We start from the raw sequence: 9886 nt of genomic DNA, 5'->3' as shown, positions 1-9886 counted from the left end.
GGGAGCAGCCAGGGGGCTGAGGGACAGTAGAGGGGATAGGCTGTGGGGCAGGCGGCTCAGAGTGGTGGGGACTGAGGGACAGTGGCTGCCGGTCTCCCTTGCAGGCCCAAGGCATCTGTGCTGTTGGTGGGCCTGGAGCCAGGGCTGGCCTGGGATGAGACACGGCCCCCAAAGATGAAGGAGGTCCCAGCTGGTCTCAGGTTACAGATGGGCACCCCTCAGGAGTCCCTGCCCACCTACACCCAGACCCTGAGAGAGCTGTGTGAGTGAGGGTCCCGGCCACCCCACCCCCACGCTGGTCTTTGGGGGTTGCGGGAGGGGCCTGCTGGAAGGAGCCCAGGCCCAGAGCTTGCTTCCTGTGGCCAGTGCTGGAGCAACGCCCCCCGATCACAGCTGACCTGGAAGTCCCCAGTCCCACCAGGTACCAGGTGCCCAGCCCATCCGTACGAGAGTCCTCCCCACACCCCTGCTACAGCATCGGCTGCAGGCACCGGGGCCGAGGTGCGTGTCCCCTCCCTGAGGCCCGACCACCGGGCCTGTCCTCCACCCTGGGAATGGGGGCCTCTGCCTCTGAGCTGAAACCCCCACGGCCTGAGGGCCCCTCCACCCTCCCGGTGTTCACTTCCAGGCTCAGCGCCTGTAAGGAGGCCTGGAGAGAGGAGGGCTAGGGCTGGGGCATGGGTGGGTGTTGTGAGGACAAGGGTTCAGAGGCCGGGGGTGGGAACTGGGAGCCAGGTTCGAGTGGGGGCTGCCACCTGGGTGGGGCTCCCAGCCTTCTCTCTCTCCACCCTCCACCTACAGAGGGCGGTGGCCGCAGGGCATGGCAGACTCTGTGGTTCCAGAGTGAAAGCCCCTTCACGCAGAAAGCCGACTTTGACCAAGAGCAAAAGGTGGGGGCTGGGCAGGCAGGGGGCTGGGGGTTCCAGCGGGGTCAAAGGGGAGCTGGCTGAGGATCCGTGGGGAGCGCCCTGCCCTGCAGCCCCCCGTCTCCTGCCCCCTTGCAGTGGCCCTCGCCAGCCCACTACCAGCTGTTCAGCCGGCCTGCCGGCCCCGCCTTCAGCTTCAGAGGCCACCATTCCACCTCCAAGACACCTGAGGGCCACATCCGCCCAGGGCTGCCTGGAGCCAGGGGGCTGGGCCTCAGGGTGCAGCCCCAGTCCCTGCTTCAGGCCTCTTTGCAGGCACCTGGCAAGAGACACCCTGGCCCCAACACCTACAATATCCTTCCTGGGAGCCGCCTGCAGAGGCCCCGTTCGCCGGCCTTCTCGATGAGCCGCTCCCCCGCGTTCACCTCCTGGCTCAGCACCTGTAAGGAGGCCTGGGGAGAGGAGGGCTAGGGCTGGGGCATGAGTGTGTGTTGTGAAGACAAGGGTTCAGATGCCAAGGGTGGGAACTGGGAGCCAGGTTCGAGTGGGGGCTGCCACCTGGGTGGGGCTCTCAGCCTTCTCTTTTGGCAGCTCGAACCCCTGGCCCAGCTGCCTACTACGTGGAGGACTGCTACAACTCACGCTTCCCCTCAGTGCCTGGCGTGGTCATCCAGGGTGTGCGCAGACCCAAGCGCCACAACACAGGCCCCTTCTGTGCACTCTAGAGCCAGCTGGGCACAACCTGCTTGGCCCGGCCACCGAGTGGCCTCCCCCGGGGCTTTCCCAGGCCTCCCTTGGGACTCGGGGCCCCAGCCTGGCCTTCTGACCCTCTGGGCACCCCCGATGCACCCTTCTGGCTGGTCAATCCTTCTATGGGCTGTGGACAAGGCTGGCCCAGCCTGGACCCCTCATCTGGCCACCTCCCTGCTATACAGAGATGCTGTTGGTTCTCTTGAGCTCTGTGGTGTGCAGTTGTCTGTCCTTCACCTGGGGGCGGTCCTGGGTCATTTCCGGCTTTCCCTGTTGAGGGATCTCCATTCGGCTGCCCCTGAAGGGTGCTCTTTTCTCTAGGGCAGCAGCCTGCGACTCACCCTGAGCTCCAGCCTGGAGCGAGATGGGAGGTGGGCTCTGTGGGACGCCCCCACCCAGCCGTGCCACTTAGGGGCCTGGTCCAGTTGCTGTCCACCTGAGGGTCAGCCGCTTGCCAAGCCAGGGAACTTGGAAGGAGGTGCCAAATGCCCTGAGCCACCACCTCCAGGTGGGGTCGGCCTGGCCAGGTCTCAGGAAGGGCCCAGGGACCCCGCTCACCAGGGCCCAACCCCACTTCCCCTAGGCCTTGAGCTGAAGACGCAGCTGGGCTTAGTTACCTGTGCCCTGAAAACTCTGGCCCAGGGCCCTGCAGACTCCTGTGGCACTGCCAGCAGACTCCCAGGGCCTTCACCTGCCGGGTCCCTGTACTGCCCCTGCCTGCAGCTTCACCTGGCTGGGGCCTCCCTTGTCACCACTGGCCTGCCCTCCTACCCAGGGTTGGGCCCCAAGGCTGCCACCTTGCGGGAGGCTTAACTGCAGTGCTATCACCTCTACCTCCCCAAGTCCTTTCCAGACCCAGGACCCAGACCAGGCCCAGAGCTCAACCCCTTCAAAAAGGCTCTGGGCAGCTGCTCCTGTGGCCTCAGCACCATCCCCTTTGGCAGAGAGGAATCCAAGGCCCTAGGGCTGTGTGTGTGCTGTGTCCCTTGCCCTCCTCTGCCACTGAACCAGCTGGGGGTTGGATCAAGGCACTGGTACCTTCGCCCTTGGGGTGACCAACTTGGCCAGCAGCAAGAGAGCCGTGGTAGCCCTGGCCTTGGGAGCTTGGCCCCACTTGTGGGAACAGGAGCTCTGCTCATGGCTGCACCACCAGGCACCCCTGGTGAGACACAAAGCTAGGAGTGGGAGCGGCAGGAAGGATGCAACGATCTCCTCCAGCTGGGCTGAGGAGGGACTGCTTCCTGGAGGAGGTGGAGGAAGGAGCCTTTAAGGAAGAGCAAGAGTTTGTTGGGCAGCGGGAAAGAAATTTCTAGAGAAAAACTCGGCAGGGAAGACCGAAAAGAGAGAGGGTGTGTGTGGGGTGCTTGGCGCGGCACTGCCTGCGGGAGGGCGGCGGGCTGGAGAGGCGGGGAGGCCCGGGAAGCCCACCCGTCTGGGATGAGAAGGGACACTGTGGAAACTGGACTCTCCCTCACGGCTCCGCGGAGCTCGGTGGGCGCCACAGCCTCCCGGTGCCAGGGAGGGCGGCCGTCGCTCGCGCTCCCGCTGCGGGCCCGGTCTCCGCCAGGCCCCGGCCCCGTGAAGGCGCTCAGAGCTCAGTCTTGGCGACAACGCTGGAGTGGGCTTCGTGCCCGTTTCACGCGGAGGAAGCCACGCTCAGGAGGGAGGGAGTCTGCGCCCGTGTCCTGCACCTGCAGAGCGGAGGGGCGGGGAGCTCAACCCCCGGCAAAACGTCCCCGCGGCGCGTGGCTGCCGCGAGATCAACAAGAGCGTTTTCCAAGCTTGTGTACACGAAATTCACTCGGCTGAGATGACGTCAGTTGGCAGATCAGACCGACCCTGCGTCCGCCCCCACGCTCCCACCCGCCCTCTTCTGCCAGAAACCCCGGGAGCGGGCGGGACCGGGCAGGCGCATGCGCACTGGGCTGGCTGGGCGGGGTCTCTCGCGCCGGGAGAGGGCGCTGCTCCCAGGAACCTGCGGGCGGCTCCGGCGGCGTTTCCAGGGGGCCGGTTGGCGGGCGGACCCGGGAGGTGCGGGGCGGAAGTGGGCGGCTGCAGGACGCGCGCGGAGCCGCGCGGCGGGCGGGACCTGGCCGAGCTGGAGGGCGCCGGGGAGCGGGGCTCGGGCGGCCCCCGAGGCCCGGCGGAGCGGGCTTCTGGGGTGTCTGCGGCGGCGCCGGGGGAGCGGGCTGGGGATGGGGCGCCTAGCCGGGCGGCGGCTGGGGCCTCGGCCATGTTCGCGGGGCTGCAGGACCTGGGCGTGGCCAACGGCGAGGACCTGAAGGAGACCCTGACCAACTGCACGGAGCCGCTCAAGGCCATCGAGCAGTTCCAGGTGGGGCAGCCCCCGGCGCGGGGGGAGCCCGGTCCGAGGACAGGGCTGCCTGCGCGGGAGTCGGGCCTGGCGGAGGCGCCGGAAGTTTTCCGGCTTTCTGTTGGTGTCTGAGTCTTGTTTTGGGGGTGGAGTCCGGAGCCAGCACCCCTTTGGTGGATGGCTGGGTGGCTTTCGGTGGCTGCGGTTACCGCCAGCACTGCTGGGAACACCTGGGTTCGTACCTCCCTGGGTTCGAGCTCTTAGAACCTTGGGGTGCCCGGGCGCACTGGGCTGCGGCTGAGATTTCTCTTGACTTCCTCAGACAGAGAATGGCGTGCTGCTGCCCTCTCTTCAGTCGGCCCTCCCTTTCTTGGACCTGCACGGGACCCCGCGGCTGGAGTTCCACCAGTCGGTGTTCGATGAGCTGCGGGACAAGCTGCTGGAGCGAGTGTCAGCCATCGCTTCGGAGGGGAAGGCTGAGGAAAGGTGGGTCAGCGGGAGGGATGGGCAGGTGAGATGTGCGGCTGTCCTCTCAGCCTTGGATCGACTCAGGGGCTTTTATCGTCCTTTTGGCTCCACATCCTTGCTCCCAGAGGTGGCCTGGCTCTGTGTCTGAGTGTGGAGCCTTGCCCCATGTGTCCTGCGCGTGGAGGCTTGTCCTGGTAGCTGTTACCTGTGTGGGGACAAGCAGGTGGCTGCTCTGATCTGGCGCATCGCTGCACCATCAATCCTGTGAGTTGTTCCAGGTACAAGAAGCTGGAAGACCTTCTGGAGAAGAGCTTTTCTCTGGTCAAGATGCCGTCCCTGCAGCCCGTGGTGATGTGCGTCATGAAGCACCTGCCCAAGGTAGGGCCCTAACCCTAACCCTGACGTGGTGGCGTGGACCGTCCGCCCACCCCTCATGCCCTTAAGTTGGTGGAAGTTCTGGTGGCCACCTAGCTCCGGGAGCTTCCCACGCCGCCTGCCGGAGTGCTGTCCGTGGTGAGCTCTGTCTGGCTTCTCCCACATGAGCAGCGTGGAGACTGAACCTTAGCACTGGAGTTGGGGTGTGGGGCCCGCCCTGGGATAGAACTGTTGGTATTTGGCTTGTCTGCATGAACCTGCTGGGGCCAGGGGACCTGTCATAGGTGTCCTGTTGGGTGGGGCTTAGCTGGAGGTGGTCTTGGGAGGGGGGGGCTGAGGCCTCTTGGCTTGTCGTAAGGGAGATCCAGGGACACAGGAGCCACTCACAGGCTGCCTGTGGTGTCATGTAGGTTCCTGAGAAAAAGCTGAAGCTAGTCATGGCTGACAAGGAGCTGTATCGAGCCTGCGCCGTGGAGGTGAAGCGGCAGATCTGGCAAGACAACCAGGCTCTCTTCGGGGACGAGGTTTCCCCGCTGCTGAAGCAGTACATCCTGGAGAAGGAGAGCGCACTCTTCAGCACAGAGCTCTCTGTCCTGCACAACTTCTTCAGCCCTTCCCCCAAGACCAGGCGCCAGGGCGAGGTGAGGGGACAGGCCGTGTGCAGGGCGGGGCACCTTTTGGGGGTGCCATGGCTGGCCCCGTCAGCTGCCTGGGGATCAACACTCTGCTGCCCTGTGAATGGTTGGATGGTTCTGCTTCTTGGCTGGACGGTGGGGGAGGGCTGGCCTGTACCCGTGCTGGAAAGAAAGTTGGGGGTTTTTATGTTTGTAGTTTACTTTTCTTTAAAGTGATATATGGACAACATTAAAATCTACAGAAAGGCCCCTAATGAGAAGTTACGGCGCCCGCCTCCCCTACTTCTTTTTTTTTTTTTTTTTTTTTTTGAGACGGAGTCTTGCTCTGTCGCCCAGGCTGGAGTGCGATGGCCTGATCTTGGCTCACTGCAAGCTCCGCCTCCCGGGTTCACGCCATTCTCCTGCCTCAGCCTCCTGAATAGCTGGGACTACAGGCGCCCGCCACCACGCCCGGCTAATTTTTTGTATTTTTATTGAAGACGGGGTTTCACCGTGTTAGCCAGGATGGTCTTGATCTCCTGACCTCATGATCTGGCCGCCTCGGCCTCCCAAAGTGCTGAGATTACAGGCGTGAGCCACTGTATACGGCACCTCCCCCCCGCCGGCCCACCTCTAAAAAGCAAATTCTGTTTGGTCCTTCAACTTTTTTTTTTCTGTTTCACGAAAACATGTATTAGATGACAGCTGTACATGGCGTAAGCTGTGTGTGGGCTGGTAAAGGCTTGAGTGCCAGCTATAACCAGGAAAACTGCTGTCCCCTTTTCATGTTCACGCAACAGCTATTTCTCATAGTTGGGCCAGTCCTATGGTCTGCAAAGGAGGTAAACATTTTAAAGCAAGACTTAGCTGAACTGGAATGGAGCCAGAGATGACGGCACTAAGCCAGACCTCCCAGGCAGTGATCTAACAGCCTGTTCTTGGTGTCCCGGCTCTTTTGCTCCGAACACGGATAGGGAATGTGAAGGCTCTCTTCTGGCTGGGATGAAGCATCTAGGTGATAAGAAATCCAGAGAGGGGCTGAGGAAGGGAGGCAAGAGTTGCTTTTTATTGACTTGGAAGTGGGCTCTTCAGTGAAGCCCGTTTGGGTTTAAGAGCATTTTCCTGCTTCCTTGTTCTTCCTGCAACTTCTGCTGCCTGAGCTGCCATGCTTGTAATCCAGCGTCCATTTCCTGCGACAGCAGTACAACTCGTCTTGCAAACTTCTCCCTTTCAGCTTTTCTTCCAAGCTGGCCTTTCACTGGGGGAGCAGGGCGGCCATCCACCTATGACCAGTTTGGGAGCTCTGTAAGGGGCCCGTAGCCGGAGGGGTTGGCTGCCAGTCCCTGCTGTAGTCGCCACTGGCTGGCCGCCCGCCCAAGCGGCTGCACCACAGTGCAGCCTCCAGACACCTGTGAAGAGAACAGTTGCCAAAGCAGCCATGCTGAGCCAGAGTAGCCGGGGTAGCCCTCCTTTTTTTTTTTTTTTTTGCTCTGTTGCCCAGGCTGGAGTGCAGTGGGGCGATCTTGGCTCATTGCAAGCTCCGCCTGGGGTTCACTCCATTCTCTTGCCTCAGCCTTCCAAGTAGCTGGGACTACAGGTGCCCACCACCACGCCTGGCTAATTTTTTGTATTTTTAGTAGAGCTGGGGTTTCTCTGTGTTAGCCAGGATGGTCTCGCTCTCCTGAACTTATGATCCACCCGCCTTGGCCTCCCAAAGTGCTGGGATTACAGGCGTGAGCCACCGCGCCCAGCCTGGTCCTTCAATTTTCAGGTATTTAAATGATTTGTTAATATGGTTGCAGTTGAGTTGTTTTTCATTCTTCAGAGGATAGCAAACCCAGGGTTCTGTCTCTTAATAATATCGGCATTGTTCTAAACTGAAACTTGCTGACAATTTTCTTTGTTCTTTTTGAGACGAAGTCGCTCTCTGTCGCCAGGCTGGAGTGCAATGGCGCGATCTCGGCTCACTGCAAGCTCCGTCTCCTGGGTTCACTCCATTCTCCTGCCTCAGCCTCCTGAGTAGCTGGGACCACAGGAGCCGCCACTATGCCCGGCTAGTTTTTTGTATTTTTAGTAGAGCAGGGTTTCACCATGTTAGCTAGGATGGTCTCGATCTCCTGACCTCGTGATCCGCCCACCTCGGCCTCCCAAAGTAGTGGGATTACAGACGTGAGCCACCGCTCCCGGCCTTTTCCCTTTTTTTTTTTTTTTTTTTGAGACAGGAGTTTCGCTCTTGTCACCCAGGCAGAAGTGCAATGGTGTGGTCTGGGCTCACTACAGCCTCTGCCTCCTGGGTTCAAGCTGTTCTGCCTCAGCTTCCCCAGTAGCTGGGATTATAGGCGTGTGCCATCATGCCCAGCCAATTTTGGTGTTTTTAGTATCATCGTGTTTGCCAGGCTCACCTTGAACTCCTGAGCTCACGTGATCCGCCTGCCTTGGCCTCGCAAAGTGCTGGGATTGTAGGCATGAGCCACTCTGCCTGGCCCTTTTTTTTTTTTCTGTTTTTTTTTTTTTTTGAGATGGAGTCTTGCTCTGTCACCCAGGCTGGAGTGCAGTGCCTCGAACTCGGCTCACTGCAACCTCTGCCTCCTGAGTTCAAGCAGTTCCCCTGCCTCAGCCTCTCGAGTAGCTGGGACTACAGGCCAGCCCCACCATGCCTGGCTAATTTTTGTATTTATTTAGTACAGACAGTGTTTCATCTTGTTGACCAGGCTGAACCAAGAGGAACTCCTGACCTCAGGTGATCCGCCCACCTTGGCCTCCCAAAGTGGTGGGATTATAGATGTGAGCCTGGCCGTAACCAACTTTAGCACCGTTCGATAGAAAGATAAAGTGAACTATAAGTTAAGATTTTTCAATATCCACATTAAGAAAAAAAAAGTGAGATCAATTTCATTAATGTTTTGTTTGGTCTAGTGTATCCAAAGTATTATCTTTCAGCATGTAATTCATGTGAAGGATTGGGCTGGGTACCGTGGCTCATGCCTGTACTCCTAGTACTTTGGGAGGCTGAGGTGGGAGGATTGCTTGAGCTTAGTAGTTGAAGACCAAAGGGAGACCTTGGCCGGGCGCGGTGGCTCAAGCCTGTAATCCCAGCACTTTGGGAGGCCGAGACGGGCGGATCACGAGGTCAGGAGATCGAGACCATTCTGGCTAACACGGTGAAACCCCGTCTCTACTAAAAAATACAAAAAACTACCCGGGCGAGGTGGCGGGCGCCTGTAGTCCCAGCTACTCGGGAGGCTGAGGCAGGAGAATGGCGTAAACCCGGGAGGCGGAGCTTGCAGTGAGCTGAGATCCGGCCACTGCACTCCAGCCTGGGCCACAGAGCGAGACTCTGTCTCAAAAAAAAAAAAAAAAGGGAGACCTTGTCTCTACAAGAAAAAAAATTTAACTCAGCATTGTGGCGCATACCTGTTGTCCCAACTGCTGAGGAGGCTGAAGCAGAAGGATCGCTTGGGCCCAGGAGATTGAAGCTGCAGTGAGGTGTGACTGAGCCACTGCACTCCAACCTGGGCGGCAGAGTGACAGACACTGTCTCAAAAGCAAAAAAAAAAAAAAATTGAACTATAATGCTTTTTGTGGGAGGATCACTGAGATTTGAAACCTGGTGAGTCTTTCACACTTAGCGCCCTTCTGAACTACTGCACTTCAAGTGCTGAACAGTTCATGTGGCTCTGGGCTCCTTTCAGGCCGTGGGTCCTGACCACGTGCATGGGCTTGTTGGGGGTGGCTAGTGCCACCTTTGTCCTCCCTTCCCTGTTTGTTTATTCCCAGTCAGGTCCTCCACGGGCCTTTTTCTTGTTCCGTTGCTGTCAGACAGAGCCCTTGGACCCCTCTGCGAACTGTAGGGTGCCCTGCACTTCCCAGGCCTTTCTCCTGCCCCATCTCTTCTGGTGACCTGGTGCTGCCTATACCAATTTCTGTCTGTGAGGGACTTGCTTGGTCTGCTTAGTCCTAGGTTGATTCTTTTATTTTTATTTTATTTTGTTTTATTTTATTTGCTTATTTTATTTTTATTCTTTAAATTTATTTTATTTTTATTTATTTATTTTTGAGACCTAGTCTCGCTCTGTCGCCCAGGCTGGAGTACAGTGGCCCAATCTTAGCTCACCGCAAGCTCCGCCTCCCGGGTTCACGCCATTCTGCCTCAGCCTCCCGAGTAGCTGGGACTACAGGCGCCCGCCAACGCCCGGCTAATTTTTTGTAATTTTTTTTTAAGTAGAGATGGGGTTTCACCGTGTTAGCCAGGATGGTCTTGATCTCTTGACCTTGTGATCCGCCTGCCTCAGCCTTCCAGAGTGCTGGGATTACAGGCATGAGCCACTGCGCCTGGCCTATTTTTATTTATTTATTTTTTTTTTGAGACGGAGTCTCGCTCTGCCGCCCAGGCTGGAGTGCAGTGGCCGGATCTCAGCTCACTGCAAGCTCCGCCTCCCGGGTTCGCGCCATTCTCCTGCCTCAGCCTCCCGAGTAGCTGGGACTACAGGCGCCCGCCA

General features: G+C 59.0%; 2 protein-coding genes and 1 pseudogene across 5 annotated transcripts in view; 2 read left to right on the top strand and 1 right to left on the bottom strand.

Moving 5' to 3' along the window:
* The first annotated feature begins 19 nt into the window (after window positions 1–19).
* STPG3 (sperm-tail PG-rich repeat containing 3) lies at window positions 20–1818 on the top strand. 4 transcript variants are annotated; one of them, XM_025358708.1, is made up of 5 exons: window positions 20–262; window positions 367–501; window positions 802–890; window positions 1170–1308; window positions 1458–1818. In XM_025358708.1, exons 1-5 carry the CDS (start codon window positions 175–177, stop codon window positions 1589–1591), a joined length of 585 nt encoding a protein of 194 aa, XP_025214493.1. In that variant the 5' UTR covers window positions 20–174; the 3' UTR covers window positions 1592–1818. The 4 variants fall into 4 exon arrangements, with proteins under 4 accessions (XP_025214493.1, XP_025214491.1, XP_025214490.1 ...); XM_025358706.1 differs by having other exon boundaries at window positions 1442–1818; XM_025358705.1 differs by having other exon boundaries at window positions 1005–1308.
* A 646-nt stretch (window positions 1819–2464) lies between these two features.
* Window positions 2465–9886, top strand: part of NELFB (negative elongation factor complex member B) — a 22543-nt gene continuing 15121 nt past the window's right edge. The window contains exons 1-4 of the mRNA XM_025358688.1: window positions 2465–3951; window positions 4253–4416; window positions 4677–4776; window positions 5184–5414. Of these exons, the coding sequence (XP_025214473.1) occupies window positions 3427–3951; window positions 4253–4416; window positions 4677–4776; window positions 5184–5414 (1020 nt within the window). The 5' untranslated portion in view covers window positions 2465–3426. The remainder of the gene's footprint in view (window positions 3952–4252; window positions 4417–4676; window positions 4777–5183; window positions 5415–9886) is intronic.
* LOC112607628 lies at window positions 6496–6827 on the bottom strand (annotated as a pseudogene).

This window comes from Theropithecus gelada, chromosome 15, assembly GCF_003255815.1.
Source record: "Theropithecus gelada isolate Dixy chromosome 15, Tgel_1.0, whole genome shotgun sequence".
In the NCBI taxonomy this organism is placed as follows: Eukaryota; Metazoa; Chordata; class Mammalia; order Primates; family Cercopithecidae; genus Theropithecus; species Theropithecus gelada.
The sequence above is the reverse complement of the archived record's forward strand: the minus strand, read 5'-3'. Positions and strand labels throughout refer to the sequence as shown.

Coding starts and splice junctions, on each gene's coding strand:
- STPG3 (XM_025358704.1), top strand. CDS start 175: ATGAAGGAGGTCCCAGCTGGTCTCAGGTTACAGATGGGCACCCCTCAG. Junction 502..801: donor CTGCAGGCACCGGGGCCGAG/GTGCGTGTCCCC, acceptor CTCCACCTACAG/AGGGCGGTGGCCGCAGGGCA. Junction 891..1,004: donor ACTTTGACCAAGAGCAAAAG/GTGGGGGCTGGG, acceptor GCCCCCTTGCAG/TGGCCCTCGCCAGCCCACTA.